Source organism: Magallana gigas, chromosome 2 (genome assembly GCF_963853765.1).
Source record: "Magallana gigas chromosome 2, xbMagGiga1.1, whole genome shotgun sequence".
Taxonomy (NCBI): Eukaryota; Metazoa; Mollusca; class Bivalvia; order Ostreida; family Ostreidae; genus Magallana; species Magallana gigas.
The window spans coordinates 9,378,885-9,405,361 of NC_088854.1; the positions used below are offsets into that span (position 1 = coordinate 9,378,885).

The 26,477-nt window shown below is 31.9% G+C and overlaps 1 protein-coding gene across 7 annotated transcripts in view; it reads left to right on the top strand.

Annotated features, from left to right (window-relative positions):
• The window catches only part of LOC105348241 (protein Wnt-6), a 29,744-nt gene extending 7,102 nt beyond the window's left edge, over nt 1–22,642 (top strand). The window contains exons 1-5 of one of the 7 annotated variants that reach the window (XM_011457578.4): nt 280–572; nt 12,092–12,927; nt 16,049–16,269; nt 18,553–18,827; nt 20,579–22,642. In XM_011457578.4, coding sequence (XP_011455880.1) covers nt 12,848–12,927; nt 16,049–16,269; nt 18,553–18,827; nt 20,579–21,046 — 1,044 coding nt within the window. In that variant the 5' untranslated portion in view covers nt 280–572; nt 12,092–12,847 and the 3' untranslated portion in view covers nt 21,047–22,642. Of the gene's footprint in view, nt 1–279; nt 573–5,727; nt 5,752–9,288; nt 9,912–10,688; nt 10,822–11,372; nt 11,591–11,657; nt 11,845–12,091; nt 12,928–16,048; nt 16,270–18,552; nt 18,828–20,578 lie in introns of those variants that run through there. The other 6 variants (XM_011457582.4, XM_034446415.2, XM_066074907.1 and 3 more) reach the window with 6 other exon arrangements.
• Nucleotides 22,643–26,477: the final 3,835 nt, after the last annotated feature.

The window sequence follows — 26,477 nt, forward strand, 5'->3', positions numbered from 1 at the left end:
ATTGATAAATGAAACGATAATAAATATGCAATTAATTTGGCTCGTTTAATTGCTTGTATATATCAAAATAACTGTTTACATCCCTTCTTTCGTTTCACGATTTCTTTGTCTTACATAATCTCTATTGGAAAATTTGACTTAATCTAAAACTTGCCAAGCAAGCCAAATTTTGTAACGAATGACCGAAATACCCTCTCGCCTCGAACTTAGTGTGAACATATATCAAAGAGCAGAAATAAGAAAAAGAACCTTCATAATGCTGAGATCAAACGCTAAAGGAAGCAAGGTGTTTCTGATTCCTGGTGAACTATCGTAAAAACTGAAGGTCTAAGTTTAATTTACTCAACGAACAGCGTGAAGTTGAAAAGAACTCAAGTGTCGCAAACACGTGCAAATGTCAACTCCAAAGTCTTTGGTGGTGACCGTCAATTTGCATTTTTTGCAAAAATTATTTCGTTTATTGATATGCATGGAAATCTGGTAAAAATTAGAGTGAAAAAGCAGGTACTTATACGAAAGTTTGTGAGTAGCATGATCACACGTTGGCGGTAAGGAGCTATTTTTACTTCCAGGTAAGAATTTATATTGAAATTTTTAGTAGAAATAAAAGACTGTTTCTACCATAGTTTAAAATAAAAAATTTAAGAAAAAACCCAAAACTGTGCTGTTAACTGTAATCCAAAACCTTATTCAATTATCAAATGCAAGAAAATAATTTACTTTTCATAAATACAGTGAATTTGCTGATCCCTTTTTGCTCTATTTGCACTAAAAATAAAACAATTGCATAGACGATAAAGAATTGATATACCAGATAATTTCTATAACGGGAATATGGAGCAGCATTTGGTGTGCAGTGAGGATTATCTACAGCTTAGGTCTGATCATAAACCTAAATAAGGCTAGACACCGAGGCCAGATAAAGAGTTGAATGTTCTGGAAAATATGCAGTTTTATAGAAAGCTGACCAGTATAGTTAACCAGTCGGGTATAAATCCTGCTTGCACAAATAATTTTTGCGATATTTTCTAATATTTCACTTACAAAATGATAATCAAAAGCGAAAAGTATCGATTGGTAAGCTGTAGATTTTAACAATTTTTGTAAGATAAACTAATTGATTGAAAAAATGTACTTGTACTTAAAACGTCAATTTTATTAGCTCAATAGTTGTCACTGCCAAAAAGCATTACAGCTTAATTTATTAATTGCTGATGAAATCATACTTTGGTAGCTAGAGACAACCCTGTTTGTAGATCAAGTTCGTCTGTGTACATGCCGTTGTTTTTATTTATACCCCCACACCAGCATATGTGACATACCTGTGCCATTATACCTGTAGAGGGATATTCAGAATTATTCAAATAATCGCAGACAGTAGAGGAGGACCCCTCTGCACAACCTTTCAGAGGTCACCTGACACAGGTTTTAACACCCTGTTATCTCGCTGATGCACTGATCGCAGCTCCAAAGTCTCCGGTCAAACAATCGGCATTCCGCAAACACCGGTTCTCGGGCCGTCTCCGCGGCCCATTGCTATGTTAATCGGACATAGAGCGTCGAAAAAGACGTTTCTGTGGGTATTTGTGTTGCCACCTAGAGTTCCCTGCAAACGACCAATTAGTCCCGCTCCCCACAGGACGATCTTTTTGATGCTTGTCTTTGTTTCTCTAAACAAGAAGCTTATAGGTTAAAACTTGCGAGGATGCTTAGAACGTTCGTCTATCGTTGATCCATTTATCAGACCAAGCACTTATGGTAAAAGAAAACATTACTTTATCGAATCGCCTGTTGTACATAGTTATTTATGAATGGAAACATTTACATGTGCGTCCTCTTTGGTTTCTCGTCATCAAGACACTATGGTTGTTTTTTTTGGTTTTTTTGGTTACCGATGTTGCATACGTAACAACAGAAAAAAGGTGAATTTAATTTGTTTCCAAGCAAATTTCTTGGTAAATTTGATTTTAAATCTAACATCTCGCGTGAGATAAAGACTTTCTACCATTAAGAACAACACTGGACACAATGACGTATATTTTGCCCAAATGTAACCTTAACGTAACTCATTTTCTTGTACGGAGTTTGACATTGACCTACTAAGGCCACCTTTTTTAATAAATCGAAGTGAGCACTATAGGGTGATTAGATTACTATTAATTTAAGATGTCTGCACATGGTGACCCAGATTATTGCTATCTATCCTAGTTAAATTTTCTAGCCGGAAATTGGAATTCTAGATGTATAACTCCAACCAAACTGTTACGAGGAACATCTATTTTAAAGTTTTTATTATGACCAGAAACCTGTACGGTCAAGGTCATGCTATAAAATAATGTACTTTCGACATATGACTTCGGTTATTCGAATACTGAAAGAAAACAGAGACATACTTGAATACTAGTATCAAACTTATTTAAAACTACGACGTCATGACAAATATTATGAATATATCTTAGACTTTTGTCAAAAACTTAATACTCATCTAAAAGTTTTACCTTGTACAGGTAACCATTAAACTTTGGATCAAATTGCCTTCTTATTTTTTATCAATTGATATCAGAAAACTTCGAAGGAATGCATTCTATAGAAATAATGTAAAATTGGTTGAAATTGAGGTGTAACGGTTTACGTTATTTAAAGAGTAAATTGCCCAAACCAAGTTTATACTCGTATAAATAGGTTAGCATTTTAACTTAATCTTTAATCTCATCTTTTTTTGGTCAGTTCCTGAACCGTTCAAATTATATACAAATACCATCCTGCTGTTCTTCACCGATAAATCAGTTATAAGATGTGATTTTAAAAAAATAGTTAGCTTTAAAAAAATGTTCATTGCCCGTTCATGGGTGCCCTTTTTGTAAAGAACATTTTTATTATTGAGTTCAAATGTTTTTCGACCATAAAAATGTTGCAAAGCAATTGCACATGACATTATTATTTGTATCAATATATGCTAAACAAAATAGATAACAAGTTCAGGTATCTTTCTTTGTTAAATTATCAACTTCATTGGTATTATAATGTCAGAAGTGAGCTTTTACATGTGTATGTCATTAAAAATAATCGATATTTTTTTTGCTCAAAAGGTATGTTTCGGGTACACACCAGGGTATTATTTGATATAGTTGTGCTGGAACATAGCATATACCACTTAAGCCAAACAGTTTAAAATGGCAAAAAATATCAAGTTGCTGTAATCTGCTATATTGCCATCATATTGTGTCAAATTATTATACATGTATATTCCTGCATTTCAACAAAAATATCAAGTTGCTGTAATCTTCTATATTGCCATCATATTCTGTCAAATTATTATACATGTATATTCCTGCATTACAACTACTTTAATTAACATCTTTATGGCAAATACTACGTAATAACTCGACAATAAAATTTGTTAACCTATATACTGACATACGGGTATTTAAATTGCGCGTATATTTTTATTTTTATCTTTTCATTTTAAAACTACTGACAAATTTGATCTTTTGAATTAAGAAGTAAAAGAATTTTAAACCTGTAAATAATTATACTTGATCGTATCCTTTTTTTAAACCAAAAAGTATTCCTGACATATGTTAAAACTCGGTTGATGTTTTTAAAATTCAATATTTTTTTGTTTTAAAAAAGGTATTAAAACTTTTTAAAGTTTACAAATAAATAAAATGAAATTATATTGATATGCTTCCATTTCATCGTATTAATTTCCTAATTGAAATAAATGATACATAAACAATTAATGTCTGTTGTTTTTATGGAAATTGCAAATGATTTATATCACTGGAAAATACGCGATATAGATGTTAAAACATTGATAAACGTTTTCAACTCGACCTGTTGTTTACGTAAAAAAAAATCAAGTTTTAGTTCATGAAATCGAAAATTTAAAATCTTTAATTTTATCATGCAAATTATATTGATCTTCATACGAAATAAGACTCGAATCTATTCTAATAAAATACTACTACTGTAGTACAATAGAAGAGCCTACACATGAGCGTTTAACCTCAAAAATGTATATATTTATATAATAAATTGTACATTTGTTAAACTAAAAATTAATACCAAAAGTATTCTTAAAAACCTTTCTGAAAATTTGATATTTTAATTTGTAACCAGTATCTAAATTATTACATACAGGTTTACTCAATCAAAAGTAGTACATTGACGATTAATGATTTTAAAGAAAGTCTTACACAAGACAGAGACGTGCTGCATGAATAATCTTTTACACATTTATCAAAAAATTACGTCTCGACCAAAACCATGTAAACATTTCTTATTGAAATTGTTGTTGCACAAAATAATTTATAGGACACAAGTATATGAAATCAATGGGTATATTCTAATATTAGATTTTAAAAATAATATTTATTCTACTGATTATCTCTTTTCAAAAAATCACATTTGTGCAACCTATGATTTAAGACGCTTACATAAATGAATAAATCGCAAGATGCTGTGTTTTGCAATTAAGCTATAAATAATCAAAATTCAAAGCACCCATTTTTAAACTAGAGAAAAAGATACAAAGAATTGAATATCTTGAAACATTTTTTTTCCTCTTGAATTAATGGCATTAACGTGTCTGACTAGGTACACTAGCACTCCTTCTGTTTTAGACCTTAAATGTATGTAGTTAAATGAGAATACAACTGCAAAAAACTAACATGAAATTGTAAATGTTATATGACACATTTCGTCGACTATTGCGTGGAACAAAAAAGTTCCACACCCAAGTTCTTAATATGACTCAAGACTGCGCCTTGAGCGCCCCCGTATCCCGGAGATTGTGCACTTATGAAGGTGATTAGCATTCATCCTACTCTTCATGATTTGGATTTCGAAACGAAAGGTGGCCCATTATTTCTCTATTGACGCGATTTCTTAGAACTGCCAACCATCATGTCAAAGATATAGTCTGATTAAATCTCTGATATTCTGCGTTCCATTCTACTTTTAAACCAAAGAATAGATATGAAATCTGTTTTTTCGCAACTTTCTTGAATGCATATTCAGAGGATTAAGATTATATCATGCTATTGTTTGACATTTTTCTAACAATAAAAAGAACATAATTATTTTTGCCCGATATCTTTTATTATATTTACAGAAGGTGTCGTTGTTTTAAGGCATTTTTACACAATCTTAAGTATTGAAGTTGATATGTATGTTTCATAAAGATGATATTATGTCGTTTTCCTATGTCAGACAAAATATGATTTTTTGACAAGAACGCAATACACAATATGTTACTATTTATCAAATTTCATGAGAATAGGTAGTTTAACTTGTTTTCCAAACGTAAAATAAAAGCCAAAACCATATAATTATATTCATATATATTTTTTTGAAAACAAATTACAGATATTATTGAAAAAAGGGGATGTTTATATGAATACAATATATAACATATAAAGTATGTCTTTTTTATAACAAAATTTATGACTAAGTTATAATAAAATATAGAGTCATTGGAAGGTGATATAAGTATTCTTACATTAGATATGCTGGGTGGGGAATTTGTCTTCTTGTTACGTCAGAAAGTATTCACTTTAGTGTAGTGTTACTTGATGGCCCGCGAACACAAAAAACAGTGTACTCGGGCATTTACCAATTACTGTGGCAACAGGAATCTTCACTCCTTGACGGAAATAGGTCTTTTAACATTTGTTTTACCAGTATGTTGATACTTGCTCAGATGTACATGTTCTCCTTTGATTTGTAAACGAGTTGTTCAGCAAGTTGGTAAGCAGTTATGACTATTTTGACTGTACATGTATACGTTTATTTTTATGTAAATGGATTTCACATGCAAGTAAGGTCATTATGTTATAGCTACAGTTAGTTTGCAATGATAGTAAAGTAAGAATTGTTATATTATTAATTATCCCTCTCTGTGGAAGAAATGATTATAAAATCTTCTTCTGTAATGTACTATTCATACCTTACTGTTAAGAATTTCAATCTGAATTTTGATTTTACATGTACATGTATCTCTCAGGGTTTAATCCTGTTATCATCTATTGTCATATCTCTTTATATGAGATAACACAATCCTTTGTTTTTAGGCAACCTTTTTATTAAAAAATAAATCCATATAGGATTGGGCTTAGCCTATATTTACCCTCTCCAAATAAATAAAAAAAAATTATTACGGTGGATTCGAACCTTATCAATTCCAGACAAAAATTAAGGAAGCCACACCAATTAAGGCGTGTTTGATTTTGAAGGAAACCGTCGTTCCTTTATTGTCGTTCAGTTAATAATAATTATACTCAAAGAACATCAATGTGATAAAAATAGAGACCAGCTTTGATTGGCGATTGGCCTTCATTGACCAGCTCACAGCATATTGCTTAGATCTTAAGCAAATAGCTCATGCTAAGCTTTATAGTCATTTCTGTATTTTCAGAGACCGCAGTTTGATGTCTCGTTCCTTCAAATATTTATTCAATATTTATAGTTCTGATAAAGTACATTGTATAAATACAGTCTGTTCATAAAAGGTTGCATTTGCTTCTTATAGAATGTTATATTGATCAATAAATACGGACTTATATATTCTTACAAAAATCCCAAAGTTTTTAATACACTAAACTGCGCTTATAATTATGTGGATATACGAAGGAGCGGCAGGTATAAACCACATTTGAATTTAAGAAAACCTCCCCTCCCTTTCCCCCACCTAAACGCCAATTGCAATTGACGCAAAATAAGAAAAAAATACGCTGCATGTACACAAAACATTTAATGCGGTTGCTCACAAGGAATCATATCAAAATTGTTTGATTTTTTTAATCATCAAAATTACATGTACATTACATGTACCTTTGAATTGAAATGATTTCGTTGCGCAGGATGATCACGCAGCTTTGCGCGATAGTCCTTGACATTGGAGTTAATTTTTTGTCTTGTTAAGACAATAGGGCATGTCACACTCTACTTGAAAACGAGTCCTTGGCATTGTCTTTGTTAACAAACAGGTTCAATGAAATGAGACAAAAACTTTCGATGTATTTCATTCTTGTCAAGACACCTGCAACAGACACTGCTCAACATCAATCGAATCTTTAATCACGTGACATACAATGCATTAATCTATGTCATAAATATTCTGCAGAAGAAGTGTTTCATTTCATCTCAACTGGCTGACTTTTTGTTCTCAAGCTGTAGTTACGTGTTTTAACATTTGATATAGGCTTCCGATATGCAATGTTAACGATTTTTAAACTTTATTTGGAAGACGTATAAATTAAATAAAAGCCACTCAATTTATTGCACAGTCTATCCATGACGGACCACCCAAACTCGATCCTAGGTGTTTGAAAACCTTTTATCCTTTTAACCTTTTTCTGTTTTCAGGCGTTTAAACTTTTATGTATAGTTTCGCTAAAAAGAATGATACTTAACTTAAGGATGCCATACTTTTTTTCTGTTCTGTAATTATTCAAGATTAAAGTACATTGTACATGTAATAACTTTATTAAAAACTGAATAAAATCATCATGAATAATCTCAATTTTGTAATAGTGTTTAAGAATAACTCAAAGTACAAAAGCACATTTACATACAAAAATCAGTAGAAGGTCAAATCTACAAAACTTGTGTTTACTCGACTCTATACAGAAATTGAATCCACTCAAGAAAGATTTTTTAAAAACAGCCCTTTTCAATCTTTACAGCAGAAATATTGGTTGAATAACTTCATAACTTCCAAAAATAATTTTCGTTGGCCAAGTATTGTACTTAATCACAAATTTTACATGTATTTTTACATATAATATAGTTTTTGAGGTTATATTGAATGTGTTAATCAGAAGTTGATGTGAAACATAAAAATAATTGATAATTTTCTGGCCAAACAAATAATTACAGACCTTATTTAATATGGGTGTATAAAATGTATAATCTTTGACCATTGAAATGAATTATTTTATTTTCTCAACAGTTCATAATCTATACATTGAATAAAATTTATCTCCTTGATGTTGTGAAGTATGTAATAACAAAACAAAAAAGGAGCTAAAGGTCAAGATCTAGTAATTGAAAGGTGCCTACAGGGTTTATGAAATTCAAGATATAAATTCTTTCAATGATGCTTCATAATAATAACTTTGTTTCACAGGGTGTACTGGGGCTGAAAAATCATGTTTTAAACAACCATTTTCTATGTAATAGGAAGGATAAAAGTAACAAAATTCGGAGTGTTGTCCATTTTTGACTAATAAAATACATGTATATTTAGAATGCCTACAGTCTCTCCGAAAACAACAGCGAACAAGCTCTTGACCTCCTCCTTAAAATGATGTCAAATTGAATATAGGTACCGGGATTACTTATCCCATGATTCTACATAAAATGCCAAGAAGTTGTTTAATTTTCTTCATAATTCCTTTAAAGCCGTAAAGTACGGGAAAAAGATTCTTCAAATCAATTATGATGTAATAATGGTTAGAACTCTGATCCCCTCATTGAACAATCATACAAAAACCATCTTAAAAATTTGAGTTCTACTCATTAAAAAATCACGTGTATGGAACCTCTCTGAAGTTATCACCAAACGCAGAAATTTAATTCGAATACAGTAAGAATTGAAATTGTTGTAAATAAATAAGGACCAATAATTTGAAATTTTAATAATATAAAAACTTGTAAATAGAGATTATATAATAAAATTCAAACCAGGGAAATACTATGATTATGTTAATATACATGTTATGATTTATGCAAAGTTTATTCCAGCATTCAGAGATTCATATACTACTGAAAATTAGTATGCATAAAAGAAAATAAAGATGAAAACAATGTACATATTGAGATATGATACGTATTTATGTGGTTCGATATATTTCAAAGGAAGTGTATACCCCAAGTTTCCACGTGAATTGAACGTTTATAACTATGATAAAAATCTTGTTATGTATGGGGACATTTTGCATGGGAACATGTTCCCCTATACATACATTTAGATGACAAGGCCCGATCATTCTCCTTTGCTAATGTTTCATATTTATAACTAAATAAAACAGGTTCATTTTTACCATTTATTTATAATTAAGTTAACATCTACTACAGTGAATATGATGCCCTTGATCTGTCCCAAACCATCAACGTCAATCAACTGCCCTGAAATAGAATTAGAGGCACAATTATGTCTTCTGAACGCACTTAAATGTGTTAAAAACCACCTAAATGTGCTAATGATATTTGAAAGGTGTTTGAACAATAGGAAACAAAATGAAAAACACTAAAACGATGATTCAATGTGACGTCATTGCGCGGGGTGCAGACATAATACATCAGGTTTTAATTTAACAGGTGATCTCTAAATGTACAAAGAATTATTTCAATATGACATTATGGTTTGTTCCACCTCACATGCTGTTTTCAGAGTTGGGTGCAATCAGTTTTAACACAGAACAGTTTTGAAACGAACTAGCATGCAATATGATAACGATATAATATTTTTCCTAACTGATAAACAGGAGAGTGTTTCGCTAGCAACTAATTAAAGGAAGAAAATGTTCAAAAACAGTTCGCGGGTACTCGTAATTAAAATCTTGCCACGCTAGACGTGGGAACTTGAACCAAAGGGTAATGATTTGGACACCGTTTAGATGCTTATCTGAGCACTAAGGTCTTTGCTTCTAGCACCCGCACATCTTCAAACGAGAGATTGTTTACAGTTAAATTTATCTTTTTGTACACAGAACAGGCAACATACACGATCCTGACAACTTTTTATCTCCTAATAATATGTGAAGGATGTTTCAACCTGTGTGAAGGAATAATAATTCATGGTGTCTCCCAAGTTTAGCCCTTTTTGCTAGCTATTATTTCGTTCAGTGGAATATGGAATAAAATCTCTGAAAACCTTTATCGTATACGTACAACCGGATCCTGAGGTATGTAATGACCAACCACTGTTTTGTATTTTATTTTTTTAAAATAATTAATTGGTACAAAAAAACAATTGTTAACAGTTTGTCAAATTACTCTTTGTAGGTGTAAATTAAGCAATATACACACATACAGTGAACTTCTGTTGAAAAATAAAAATTCATGTTCTAATGAAAGCTACAAGTAGAATAGTATTTACTACTAACAGTTTTTTGTTGAGTGCAAGAACCTATTCAATCACTAAAGAATAACATGTTAGAAGTCAGAAGAAATAGTCCAAATCAAGCTATAATCAGACCATAGTATAAAGGAAATCTGTGGTACTTTTAAATAGAATACTCCCGATACAATATTTCTGAATGAAATAAATTTGTTAATAGAATTTCTCTTAATTCAAACTTGATATATTTGAGTGATATGTGACACAAAGGTAATAATTCTCTTTCAAACGGTGGTCACTTATTGAAGCCTTTGACATAGCGATAATTAATGTTTACTTTTCGTATGTGTCGCAAAGTTTTCGTCTTTTAGTGCGATTTAAATTGTTTATTTTCACTTAAACTACTTCAATATGTATCAAAAGTATACGTTTCATCAATTAATTTAGAAAAAGGTGTCTTTAAATACGAGTGTGTTTCTGATAGCAGATCAAACTAATTGAATTGTAAACCAATATGGTTCTAGCTACAGGTGGCATTTAAGGGGTACTGCAAGGGAATCCAATTGTCTGGTACTTGAAGTACCCAGAGGAGTCTAGAATTCTTGAAATCTGAACTATAAATACCCCAAGTTCCACTGTCTGGTTATGAATGATATACATATGTTATCTATTATTGCCTTAAATTTTCTGTAGTATTGGGGGGGAAAAGATTAAATCTTGAATTAATGTATTGAAGCTCTAGGATACGTATCAAGGTGAGTAAAAGTAAGGGTCATCTCTTGACGGATGCCTTTTTGTTCTTGTTTGTGAACATCAATATATTAGAGAATATTGGCCTTTCTTAAGGGACAATGCGGGGTCAAGAACTTTCTGATTATAAGTAGATACATAACATCAGACAGTGTCTCCCAAGGGTTCTATATGACACCTGGGAAAGGTAATAGAGAATCATTTTCAGTTTCTGCTGAATTTATTCACTGGAATTTTGTTACTTTTTCAATGAATCTGATATTGAAACTTGTCTTTCACATCAGTGACTTTTCTTGTTCGATGGGATTGATTAAGAAATTTAATGACCTTTTTATTAACTTTTGGGACAAAATGAAGAAGTGTATGTAAATATTTTCTGAAGAAATGTTTTTTAACTCATGTGTTTGATTCTAATTTTATGAGAGGTTCAGATGACTAAAATCTCCTCAAACTATCTGAAGCATTAAGAACTGCTTTAAAAAAATCTAATCAATTCCATTGAAGAAGTGCAAAATACCCTGTAAAATAACATTAATCAAAAAATATAAGAACTTCAAAGACCCTAAAACTGGGTGGCTTTGACGCTTGACAGATATCAGACGTTCATACGAGGACATCCGACCTGCTCATTCAGACATTCAGAATCATTGTTTTCTTTTCTCTTCTTAATGTCCAACTTGTGCACCATCGAGATATTCTCACCAAAGAGGATTTATTTATCAATTATTTTAAAGTTCTTAAGGATCGGTTTTAAAAAAAAGTGACAAAAAAGAGGTAAGGCTGATTTACATGCGTATAACTTGATGTGGTTAGTTTTATTTCTTTGTACGTGTAGAAAAGGAGATATCGGATACTGACAGATGTGTCGTACCCCTTTTAGTTCCGATTCTCGGGTAATGAGCCCATAAATCCCATGTAAATTGTTTTAATCAACTTTAAAAAGCCGTAATCGCTTTACAAATTGACCTTTTCCAATTAGGACACACAAACGGGATCATCGCTTTGTCAGGAACAGGTCTACAATCAGGGTAAGATGAATCTCGTGGGTCACCAACTTAAAAGAGATAGTTAAATGTAGCAAAAAATTTAATGCCAATTCTAAAAATCGTTTTACCACCCCAAGTTCAAGTATTTGTATCGTAGAACATCAATGGAAATGGTGTCTCGCAGGGACAATTTAACAGATGTTGTGATTATTGGAAACAGCATTCCGCCAAAAAAAATCGTTATTTGAAAAGCATATACTGACATTATAATGTCTCATAATCTTTTCAGACTTTTCATCAGATTGGCCGAATTCAAACGTGAAGATAGCAACATGTCACCGGAACTGCACACGAGAGCAACATGTATAAGTGAAAACCGAGGAGAGAAAACCACATGAAAAGGGAGCTCTTTAGGCACCTCATTATGTGAACCACATGAAAAAATAAGATGACGACCCTATCAATATGGGGAACACTTTAATAGTGATATTTTTCAACAATTATTTTTAGAGGAAGTCTGATACACGCGTTGTGATGAGTCCTGACATTTCGCCAGGAACGGGAGCTAGTGCGCTGCGTCCAAGATGAATTTCACATAATGAATGTGTAAATGTTAAAATAAATGTGTATGATTGACACTTTTCCGGAAGTGCAGTTACGATTGTTTATGTTTCGAAAGTCAGACTGCTTGATTGAATTTTAAACATTTCTACATGATACTGCATATTTGTAAATATTACTGAAAGACCTGTAGACATATTTATTTCGAGGATTTTCCAAGTTGTTACGTAAATTATAGAACCGACTTTGGTGGTTTCTTTGATTCATGGTGGAGAGCAAGAAATCCATTCGATTCTGAGAAAAAGAAAATAAGATAGTTTTGATGAAGACAATCATATTGGCCCCCAGAAATCTTCTCCGGGATATTTAATTGGATACCTGCTGAAGTCAAGGCTTTTTTGCCAAGAAAAATAAAAGTTTATTAAGCAGGCTTCGGCACCGACAATTTTGGTGGGATTGTCTGACGTTGGAACTAATTACCCGGATGACCATGCAAGTACAGGGACTACTAGTACTATTATATTTCTATCTCATGTTCCCAGACAATATCATTGGCCTGTGGTGGTAAGTATTAATCATCAAATATCATAACTTAACTTATATAGTTCACATGCACTAACTCTAATTCTGTTATATCCGTTATTTCATTTTAAACAAGATAAAATTTTATCCCTGAAAGAATTCAGTGTTATAGACATAAGTATGTTAACTGCTTTAATACCGGTATTTTATAACTTCAATTCTTGTGTAACATAGTTTTTATAACTTTTGTTGTGTATAAAAACTTAATAAAAAATGTTCAGAAAATTAGTCCGCTATTTTGATATTTTTCTAGATTATGATTCGAGTAATAGGTTATGTAAATAGATATACTAGAAGCATATATCTTCAGAATTGAAAAAATATAACTCATATAGGTAATACTTGAATAAAGATATATTTCTTAAAGATTAATTGATTAATGAATGATCTGTTATATAACCTACTTTATCATATTAAACTTTCAAAGATCATAATTTTGTTTTTCCCCTTTAAAGACAGCTAATCACACGCATGCTTCTGCACCGAGTAACCAACGCAAATTTAAGGAACATAATCAAACCATCACCACATCAGATATAATTGAAAACAGTTTTTAAGGCATTGTACAACATGAAATATTTGAATAAAATGGTTAGCTTTCTCCCACATTGTGGTTTCTTAATGATCCTTGGGTGACTGCTTTTTCAAAATAGTCAGAAAGATATGCCTCATGGTCAAAGAATATCGGGAACACAGATGATAAAGTTAAATCGATTTTTCGGGTAGTTGAGGTGTAATTAACATCTCCCTAATTATAATAATAAAGGTAGAAAATCATAATAAGAAGTAAATTGAAAACATGCGGGCTTTCACTACATCATTTGACTATAAAACTGTAACACTCTCAGAGAATAGGGTTTCTTTAAAATCTATGGAAAGCGTAAAAACCACTTGTGAAAACCCACACCTTAAATGACTTTTTTATATTGCAGATAACAAAAATATTGCTGTAAGAGAAAATGTAATAAATACGATCATAATATATAGGTTTTATTTTGTGTATAGGTCATTTTGATTATAACAGTAGGTCGTATTTCGTTGTGTTTTGTAAAATTTATCACGTTAATCATTAAGGTTTGTATCAAAAGATGATTTCTAAAATGTGTTTGCCCTCCATAAAATAATATCCATCCAAGATTTTTGCGATGCAGGAATGATTGAAAAAATAAAACAATTTGAATTGACTCATTATATAAATTTAATTCATTCTCACTAAATTCTAGAATATATGAAGATGCTAACAAGAGTGTAAATCTTCTGAAAAAAACCCGCTGGCAATTATCGTCAAGTAAATAATCCTGAAAAATATGAGTATAATTGAGATTTGCGTTTTGTCTCCTATGCACAGGGAGATAACTTGCCAGTAGACAGATCAGAAGTTTTGCCACGTCTATTTCACTTCCCGGGGGGGAAAGGTGCCAACATTTTTGTGTTGCTAGAGCATTCAAAACACTATACAAGAAGTCGGAAAAGGGACATAAAATACTTCTCATACAAAAATCTTACACTTATATGGATAAGAGTAATTAAATCAAATGAAGTCATATTCTAATAATCCTGCAGGCATGGTCCTATAATTTTTTTGCTGTGTTAATTCACGATGATTGTCAAGCAACGACAAGAAATGAGAAACAACTGGATTTTTTGTCTTATGTCCTCTTTTTCTTAACTCAAAAAATCAATCACCGTTGAACAAACCATTCAAAGATTTAATTATCACAACTACAAACAAAAACCTTATAAATCTAGAGGTTTCTACTACAAGAAACGTTCATATCGACTTGTAAAAATGATTGAAAACAGATTTTACGGGAACGGTAGGCAAGTAGTAGTAATTAATTAAGTTTCCTTTTGGATTTTATAATTATTGTAGAAGAATGTAAGACCTTTCGAATAATCATCCAGGGGATTTGGGAGTATTCCTAAAATCAATTTCTACACATATTGTAACAGACAAGACATAGGACGTGAATTTAAAATAATATATGAAAGTATTGAAATTTGAAAATATGAAAATATTGAAAGTATGGCAACAATTATATAAAAACAGTTCTAATATCATTAATTTTAAGTATAAGTATATCATTCACAATTTTCAATCCTATTTTAAACAAATTTGAACATGTATTTTGAAACCATTCAAATAAGGTTTGTCTATAACATATGATATATCAATTGTAATAATTTTCATTGTTAGAAAATGCTTGGTATTTACAATACTTTGAGTTATTAATTGATGAATAAATTGTCATTGATAATAGCAATAATAACAATGATGATAATAGTTATTATAATTGGGTTTAATAATAATATTATTATTATTACCGAACACTTTTATTGGATAAATGATAATAAAGGACTATGATTAACACCAAAAGAAAAACAAGGAAACATCATAACTCTAATAAAATTTCAAAATCAAATAAAATTTCAATATCGCTTTTAAATCATTAAATAATATTTACAATTCAAATAAAGAAATACTGGGGGATTTCACCTTACAATGTCAAAAATTTACCTAAACTAATAATAAGAACTATATCTTCATCATTTCAAATAAATTTTTATTTACAATTTTTCGAAAGATGATTAACAAGTTTCGTTTTTTAACATTTTTTATCATTTTCTGCTTAAAAGTGGTGAAAGATTTGTGATGAGGTCAAATAGATCCCCGCCCATTGAGAGCTTTGTTACTGCTTCTAGCTACTTTATCTCCTCCGGTGAACTACACGCGCTGATATTCCAGCAGACGCAGACGATATCAGATTATGCATCTCATTACCACAGCTGTCAAATGCCTTATGAATATTTATGACTTATTGATAACGTAGACGAAATGTTTTTGTACAGTAATTATTTTTAGAGTGTGCTTACCTATTTTGAATTATTTTCAATGATAAAATGGTGCTTTTAGTGACATATTTTACATGAAGTAATGTACATGTCAATAAACATTCCTCACATTAAAACTACGGAACCAAAATGTCCACAGTTTAACTTTACATTGTATCACAACAATAATCATTCTTACGGAAATGAATACACAGTAAGAGATAATGTTTTTGAACTCGCTAAGTCTATAAAAGATCTTTTATTTAAACAGGGCGGTAGGGAGTCCTTTGGTAATGGACCCTAACAGCATATGCCGAAAAAGTCGAAGATTAGCAGGAAAACAGAGAGAAATTTGTCGAAAAGAAATTGAAATCGTTGAGGAAGTGGCAAATGGGGCTAAATTAGCACTGGGTGAATGCCAGTACCAGTTCAGAGACAGAAAATGGAATTGTACAACATCTCGAAGAATGTTATCCCGAGTTCTTAAAACAGGTAAGTGAAAAATCGATACGGGCCCAGTTTATGATACTTTAATGACAAATTCATTGGTCTGGAGAAAAAGGTTATTCCCCTCTAGGCAAACATTATTATTTGATTCTGATATCAGCCAAGGTTAAAGTTGTTATAAAGCGAGAGAACTAGGAAAAATAGTGCCCTGCAATTAACATTTGTTTCACGTTTCTATTGAACATAAAAAATGTCATGGGAAAATGATCCTAGTTTGTACGTTTTATACCTTGAGGAAAAGTTAATCACAAACACACAGTAATGATTTCGCTCAAGACTATGTCATTTTATGAACATTCATTCTTGCATAAAACATTTCATTATCAAAAGTTCTATTATATAGTGCTCAAGAACTTTTAGAGACACAAAAGACTTACTGGGGTGCTAAAAAGGTAGATTAATGCCGATAAACAAATGTGAAACGGTCAAATTCTCATATCAAATCTAAATCCATGCAACAGAGCGTATAAAGCAAAAGAAAAGCCATATTAATCGTATTAAGCAAATGGTTTCCTTAAAATTTTCATACTTACATTGGAACAAATTTAATCCAAACTGGCCACAAAAGAAACTCAAAAGAGCACATGTTATATTTACCAGTTACCAAAATTTGTGACGTGTGCGATCTTCAGTTTTTTCGTTTAAAATAATAAATCTCCCCCATTTCTTTGTGTTGTTATGCTGAGAGCAGTTCTGATATTTCTTATTTTGTGTAAGATCTGTTCTTTGGTTATTTCCACCTTTCACCCCTGTTTTAAGATCAAAGGAAAGCTCTCTTGGAATATGTGCTGGCAGGCAGTCTTAAATGATGTTGTGCCACTGATAATATTGCACTTCAAAGGATTCCTGCTTGATGGAAACTTAATGTTTCTGTGAGGCAAGTTTACCGAGCCTGAATTATATAGCAGCATATGCTTTTTACACTTTGAAGATAGGTTAGATCATAGAATACTCCAGCGGAGAACTAGTTTTTGGGGATTTCTGGCGATAAGCTAGTTTCTTCAAACGTTTAAAAGAGACGGGAGAGTTTGAAATAAAATAAAATAGTTCTAACTGCTAAGTACGCCTCCATGCAGGGAACATTATATGTATAAAAATATTTTCAATACCGACTGTGGCGCAGTAGCACGAATACTGAAACATCAAGATAAATAAAAGGAAGTACAAAGGGGTTAAGCACATTTAACTTATCAAAAATATATAAACACCCCCTTACTAATGAAAAGGAATAGAATAAGCAGATGTGCTGAGTAAATTTTTTTTTCTAAGTGAGCTCATAAAATTGCTTAACACTTTTTTTATATATTGAAAACATGCCCGTTGAAATGACAAAGCTAAAAATAATAATCCGACAAATTTCTAAAGAATCTATCCATTTTTTTGTGACAAAGAATAACAAAAACACTTAAACGTAAAACTATTTCCTACCAGTGTTTTTATTTGTTTTAAATCTTATTTTGGAAAAGAGTTTGGTTTAATTAATTAAAAAATAAATTAAAAATGCTTAAAATAACCAAGTTTTTAACACTTAAGGAATAATTTTTTGTGTGTGAACGCCCCTTCATAATAACTGAATACACGTCGATCATAAATGACTTTAAAAAGTGAAGGTAAAAACTTTAACAGAAACCAGATTGTAGCTTAAAAACTGGGCAAATTTCTGGATTGTAGAATTTCACTTGGTATTAGGCCATGTAAACATTGGGGGAGCTACAAATTTTCATTGACGGGTTTTGAATGGAAACAGACTATCTTCATAAGTTTTCAGCATTGTAACTTGTTTTTAATCATATAGAATAAAATTGTCTGATGCATGTAAACATAACTTACATAGCATTTTGGTTAATAATAGTTGGCTGGATTTAATCAAATTTGTTCTGATTAAGATGTTCTGTTTGTGTGTTTTTCCTAAATATGTTAAAAATGTTTAAGTTTAACCCCCGCTAAGCTATAAAAGAGATTGTTCCCCTCCATTTGAAAGGTCGTCCGGCGACTGTTATTCATCTCTTCAAACATATACGATGTAACAAACACAAAATGAGTAAAATTAACAGTAGGTGAAATAGTAAACAAATATCTGGTACATAATTGCATTTTGGTTCTATTCATCTATGCAACGCCCCTATTTCTTCAACCCAATTTTGATCTTCCTGTTATAAAGCACACCCAAATCAATCAAAATAGCGACCCGAAAAGAAAGAAAAACTTTGCCTGTATTATCTGTAAAATATATATAATACGCATTCTTCTTTCTTTTTTTGTTAACAGATACCAGGGAATCCGCATTTGTTTATGCAATAACGGCAGCCGGAGTAACGTTTGCAGTGACGGAGGCCTGTAACATGGGCAAGCTCTTACAATGTTCTTGTGATAATAGAGTTCAAGACATTACTACCGACGGCGAATGGGTTTGGGGGGGATGCAGTGATAACATAAACTTTGGTTACCGAAAATCGAAAGACTTCATGGACGCTCGCAAGAGAAAGCGACGAGGGGACCTGACAACTAGAATACAACTACACAACAACGAGGCTGGACGATCGGTTGGTATACATGTGCCTTCTATGGGCTTTTGGAAATAGGGCCATACAGTTTATCATCTATATCAGAATCTAGTTAGTTTGCATGGCAATAACCATAATTTCATAATGATATGGAATGCAAAAGAGATTTACTGTTGATAAACCAAACCGTCTGCATCTGGTAGACAATGATGTATTACTTACTAATAGGTGGATTTACAACAGACAACTTGATGCAAACAAAGATTTGCTCGCAATGCATTTGGAAGAGAGGATATACCCTCTGTTAACCCAGTTTATTCCGGAGCAGAGAAGCGTTTATTCTATTATATCACACCTTATCTTTTGTACAACATTAACCGGACAGCGATTCAATAAACCCTCTAAATAAGGCTCTCATTGCCATCAAAATCGCAGCACAGCTCTTGCTTCCGGGCTCAATTGTCAAAAATGAAATTAAATTATGTCAATAAAACTTCTATAGCAGAGCTTCAATCTGTCTCTTCAGATCTCTCTCTGTAAGTTGAATCATGTATTGATTCTGGGTAATTTAAGTAATTGGCCAGTAACGATTTATCATCGGAGCACATCTAGAGTTATTGAATACATCAAAGAACTGTTTGACGGGTACTTAATGCAGCATTTGTTTTACAAAGCATTATTAAGACATAGATCAGCGTCTTTCGACACACCCTCTTCTTAGTTAAACAACGTAACGTACCAGTCATAGAGGAGGCTGCTATCAATTCAAACAAATTCATTTTCAGATGACAAACCAAGGGAAAATTTACATGTATCGAATTCATACTTCACACGCATAAAGCACCGAAAATTCTCCAAACACCGCTTATATTTCCACCATTCAAGGGCACTCGCCAAGCACTTTCTATCAATGTTTATTGTCAACACTTAGGGTTGGATAGATGATGTAAACCCTTCTCATGTTCAGATCAAACCCTCTTGAAGCATGAAAGAGATTGGTTTTACTATTATTTGAAGAGACTCTTGACCAGTGGAAATTCCTATTAATTTTATCTAATAGTCAGTCAATTTGTCACTTGTATATTCAACAAAGATAATTTGAGAGTACGGATTAGCGATCAAAGATAAATGCTCTTTTGTCGCCGTGTTTTCAATGAATGAAACATTTTTGTGGTTAAATAGTGATATTTTTGATAAATATGAAAATTTGGCCCAAGATTCGACTAGAATGCCAAGCGAATGACTCGGGTAAAGACTACAGGTTTATTACAATAAAGAGGGATCACAAGATACTTCACTTTTGTTTGTTGGGTTTACATTGGCAGATAATTACCCAGGCCAAGTTTTATTCTCAATGGCAAAGTTTTTTTGAATTGCTTCTTTCAATCAATGAGATATATGTACATATGAAAAAATAGACCATATTACAATTTGTGGTTTGAAAGCGGTAAAAATAGGAACACGTTCAATTCATTAGAATGTGTTTTTTTTCATTTGTTGAACGTTCGTCTTTGTGTTAAACTTCTATTTCCTAGACTTAACAAGTCTATATTTACACTAAAACAAATATCTTTTTTCTGTCAATCTCACTATTTCGTGTTAAATTCAAATTTTTTTCCAGATGCACTCATCGCTCTCCCACTTCACAGCTAAATAGAACCACGAATTTAAATTAATGATGGATTATAATAATTTATGTTGCCATAGAAAAACTAATATAGCAAAGATGCAAATTGATGTATGCTTGTTTTATTATTTTCTAACAAAATCACATTTTCTTAATTTTTCAGGCTGTTAAGCTGTATATGAGAAGTGTGTGTAAATGTCATGGACTCTCTGGATCGTGTGCACTTAAAACCTGTTGGAGAAAGATGCCCCCTTTCCGAAGTGTTGGGACGAGAATTAAAGAAAAGTTTGATGGTGCAATTCAAGTTGAAATATCCAATGATGGCAAAGCCTTGGTAACTAAATCTCAAACAATTAAACCACCCTCTCGCGAAGACATTGTATACTCTGAAAACGCACCCGACTCCCGATTCTGTCGGAGAAACAGGAAGTGGGGGTCGCTAGGAACCAAGGGAAGAGTCTGTGACCCCAAGTCGATGGAGGTCGGAGGCTGTGACCTGCTATGTTGTCAGCGAGGCTACAAATCGGAGAAAGTGACACTGAAGGAGAATTGTAAGTGTCGCTTTATCTGGTGTTGTGATGTGCAATGTGAGACGTGTATGCAGGAAAAAACAATACATAGATGTTTATAGTTTTCCTTCATTGGATAACGTCTATAGTTTCTCTACGTTCAAGTGGCGATGGACAAGCCAAAATGCAATTACGAAAGGAGACTTTCGAAGTCTCTTATTAATTTACTTTGGATGAAATATGTGGTGTGTAAAGTGGTCAAATTCATAGCCTCATCATTGTACTGTTAGGGTTAAGTTTGACACTTTGATTTTTTTCTATATAGTTTTTTATACAGCTCTGTGACAATTAAATATTATAAGTCACTAAGTTTTGATGGAGAGGTTGTTAATGAATACATGTCATGGACTAGGACGATTTTAAGACTGTACATGTACGGAGTTGAGGATCAGTATTTTCTGTGGGGTCTTAATGTTTATGAGATGGTTATGTATATATATTTATTTCATTATTTTTGTTAACATATCATTGTACATGTATAGGATATGACTATTATAATGATTTTTGGTCGATAATTATGTTACAAGTGTGTGCAATAATGTACACATAATTACACTTGTCTTTGACTGTTGCTGAATTTTTGAAGAAAAAATACGAGTACAATGTATATATAAAACTGCATATATGCTTACATGTACATGTATATATATATAAAACTGTATTAGCTATAACAATAATGATTCTATAAAAAATGTCAATAAGAGACTAATTCTGAGTACTATAAAAATAATATATATGAGTATATATGTTTGGTGCGCAGGTCATTCTTATATTGAAATACAAAGTTAGTAATTGTCCATATATAAAACAAAATCTTTCTCATTACTGAAAATGTTAATTTAGTGCCTTAAGATCCCGCTACCACAAGGGCACTTTATACTGTTAAACAGTAGGTTAATGGTCGTAACGAAGGTTTTGTTTTGAACGCCTTCTCGCTACTGTTAGTTTAGCTTACTCAGTACCATTCCGCCTATATATACTTCCATCAAAAATATTAACTTGAATTAAATCGAAAACGTAATAGATCTAAAAAAAAAAATAATTATAATATAACTAAAACTTTTGGATCGTGGGATTTAGTCTTTTTTGTTTGAATTTAATAAATAAATCCTTTTAAAGTCGACCTAAAGAACGTTTTATATGCTTATTGGTGCAGTATAGTTTGATATTCAAAATTGTTCTGCATATTGTATGCAGTTGGAACGTAGATTCTCCAAACCATTTTGCCCTATATCAGTACATAAATTAAGAAAAATAAACGTGCATTTCCAATGCTTCACAGATTTCATTTTTAAATCCCATCGTTGTTATAAATTTGAATATCATGTGTATGTATTTGATTTTTAGCTATGATATCCTTTTGTTAATTCCTAGCAATTTTGCATTTAAGTGATATAAAGACTTGGTTATGCAGACAAATACAATTATTTTTATTTTGTCTTGAAATCCGCTCTGTTTTCGAACAACCTGACAATTTCTTTTTCAAGACATAAGATGTCAGCTAAGAACATTCATTACGTTTTGCATCTGGCACTATATACTTTGCTAAGTAATGGTCTATTGTTATTTTCCTTATATGTTTTGTATGAATATAGAATATTGTAATTTAATGTCTGTGTCATTGTTTTTATACAATAAAACTTGCGTGAAACGCATAACTGAACAAAATGTTAGGTGTTTATTTCACAAAAATAACGCGATGTGCTTAAAGTTGTTGCATGAAAGCATGTAGTTCCTTATGGTACATTTCAAATACACCATTGAGTCTGCCCTCGTATATTGCATGAAATTTATTTTATTATGGTAAAAAGTAACTCGTAATTTACTTGTAATTCTCAACAAAAATATACATATATATTGTAGTTCAATATTAAGTAGAAGTTTAAGTAAGTATTCAAACAACAATCCACCTTCTCTAATATACAAAAAATTATTTTTTTTGCAATTATTAATAATTTAAGTAAGACACTTCATTTAGAAACAAAAAACACACAATTAAAAGGTCACACAGGGGGGTTGATTACTTTTTTTTAATAAACTGGACAATAATTAGAAGCACATTTTCAATAATGAAAGTCAATCCAATCTAAACAAATGATACCATAAAATAGGTCGTTTGTCTTGATGAAACTTGAAAACGACACCAAATAAAAATAATTGAGAGAACCTTTTTGGCTAATGTCCACTTCTTTAGTATGAATCCTAATACCTGATGTCATCTCAACTTGAGGAAATTTTCCTGGAAGGTATAATTATCTGACACAGAACCAAGCAACATTAATAAACGATGGTGCCTTTATTTCTTAAGGCTCTTCTTCCTCCTAGGCGGAGTCAAACTGGGAATTCAGCGTTTAATAGTCGGTTAATAACATTGAGAGACTTTATGATCTGAATCTGCAGACGCGTTTAATTAAATAAATAAGAACAAAATTAGCCACATAGATTACCTGCTTTGTAAACAGGAAGTCGATTCGTCGGCTAAAAGACATTTTATTCGGCGGAAAGGTGGACCAACATTGTCATGGATTCGCTGCCTGGGTTTCTGGCTTTTGGTTGGTAAATTAAGGTCAAAGTCACTACATTACTGATCTGAAATACTGAATATATATGAAATACATGTATTAATAAAAATATATAGATGTTAACTTTATAATTGCATTGTGGTACGTATTTACAATTAAAATGTCAGGACAGAATAATGGCTCAACATATTGTTTCACTTTAAGGGTTTACGATTGGATTTAAACAAATGGTATCACCGAGTAAGTTTACAGTTTATACTAGTATCCCAATTTGGTAATTATGTTAATCCCAAACAATTTTACAGCGTTTGTCTACTGCATATAAATTCAAATATATTGATGTCATTGGTACAATGGAAGACAGAAATTGGAACAGGCAGGAAAAGTCTTTAACTAAACAAATAGCATGCTTTAAACTTGTAACTTAACATTTATTCAAATACTTAAGTGTCTGTGTTTCAGAACAAAGTATACTAAGGCAACACACAACCGTTATACACACAAACGAAACCGTTAAAATGCTTATCAACTACCCTTGGGTTAGCTTCAAATGACTTGAAATTGGGCATACAGCACCAAAACCACTGTTCATTAATCTGGTTCATTTTTGAGATTGTAAAGTTCCTTGCAAATGTTTCACTATGGGTTGTTCCTCAGCGGCGGTAATGCTGTGTATTGTTTATAACGTTTGTAAAGCTTTTTCTATTATACACATTTCACTTTCTGCACCAAGCTATTGTCTAAAGTCCACTTTTCTCGTACACTTTTGGCAAATGTTTGGTTACAAATGATGCAGATAAAAAGCTCGTAAAATGTTTGCATATTTACCAAAGGGCAAAGAATAAATCCATCCATTTATCACTTAATTTATTTAAAGCATTGCGGAAACAAATGTTATATTCCGCAAATATTTCTGTCAATAAAAATTAATCTCTTTGCCCTTTTAAATGTGAACGGCCAAAGAAACACCACATAGGGAAATACTATTAAAGTAGCATCCGTATTTCCTTGGTCCATCTTCTGATCTATTTTTTTCTCGCATGAGTGTTCTTAATCAAAAGTAAGAATTCATTGATTTTGTACGGTTTGATATTTTGAAAACTAGCAATCTTTTATCAAAATTTTTTTCCCAAATATTAAACTGTTTCATTGCATTTAATTATGTTGGTCTTGTTGGAAATCGGCAAAAAAATCAAAATTTATATTTACATTTTATTTTGATCTATTATTAATCAGCTCAGCTTTCATCAACAAGAAAAAATAGATATTTCTGTAAGTCATAAAAGATCATTTTTGTCTGGTGTGGGGCATAAACGATGGTTTTATTTAATGTAAAGAAATTTAAAAGGTTATCCTGGAGAACACCTTTATAACAGCGAGAGGATTAGTGGTCAGTGTGTCTTTTTGTATCTTAAAAAAATGTGTCCAGGATGTAAAATTCAACTACATGTAATAACCTCAAAATGCAAAAATTATATAACCGTCTTAAGAGCTGAATTGTGATAAATTAGGCAAAATCGGCAAGTTTCAAAATTTATGTATGAACCAACATTGACCTAAAGCTTCATTACTAAACACATCGCCAGAGTAGAACAACATGTTGTAACCTGCGTGTTGTGAGTTATTTTTTTTCTTTTACCTTGCTGTCCTCTGAACAACTTGACAGTGAACCAAGTCAGTGAACTTGTCTCCACAGCGTCAAAACATCTCAGGCAGACAGGCCAGAAACATCATCGAGACAGCGAGACACACGTACACGTGGGCGATCAATTACCTAATCGATATATATGAGTTACGATGCGTACTTAGCACAAATAACTGTCTGACTGCTAGAGATTAACCTCGTCAAAACTCTCTCCTCGACACTAGGCAGTTTGGGCAATGCAAAGATGCCCGGCAACAAAAGACTATTTGATGTAAATAATATTAAAACATGAAACAGCTGCTATCTAGGTTTATTTTATATAAAATCGATAAGTAATTAAGTATTGGGAGTTAACGACATTAACGTTTTTTTCTGTATTGGTCTGTCTAATCTTGGCTTTGATTTAGTGTGTCTCGTTTTGCTGCAAGACATAAGGCGTACAAACTGATGCTTTTTTAGTCCTATTATATGCAGTGCATTTTTCTTTTTTGGTGAATAATGTGGAATTTTTAGACTTTTTCCCTCCAACCACTTCTGGGGATTTTTTTCAGACAATCAATACACATTTTAAAAACCATTTTATTTTTACTTTAAAGATGATTGTATCCTCTCTTTTTTAAATAATGTTATATGAAATATGATGCAAACATGTACCATTGAAACTTCATGTATGTCAAATAGATAAACCCAGAATGGTATTTTCCAATTATCAAAAATCCTGACTAGACATATCAATTAGATTCTATTCTGATTTTGCAGGTCTTGTAAATTCCTTGACCATGGTACACGATCTCATTGCCCAGATGTACATTAACCAGAAGACGACATCTATTCCTTTCTTAAATACTCGTTTACATACTGTTAAAGTTTACCATTTTCTTTTTATTCATATTTATCATGTTTCAATGATTAAAATCGAGGAAAGTAAAGAGTCGTTATTCAAATTTCAAAGGCATGGGAAAGCTTTCACCAAGGTTATTGCCATGGAATCATAGTGGTTAAGGTTCATTGGTGAATGAACAAAGTCAGATAACTCTTATAAAGTCTCAAATAAGTTTGTTTTCTACATGGCATAATTTTCTACATAGCAAACTCAAAGGTATCAGTGAACCCAAAAACTAAATATTCAGATTTTTTACCTATTGCAAGGAGATACTGAGATCAAGATGGATGATTTTCATCAGTAATTCATATATAACGATTCAGGATGTGAATATATGTTACTTTGTTATTAAAGGAATAATCACTGATAAAGAGATAGTTTCAAAAAAAAATTTTGTAAGTAAAAACAGTTTAATATTTAACATTATCTAAATACTCTTTGTG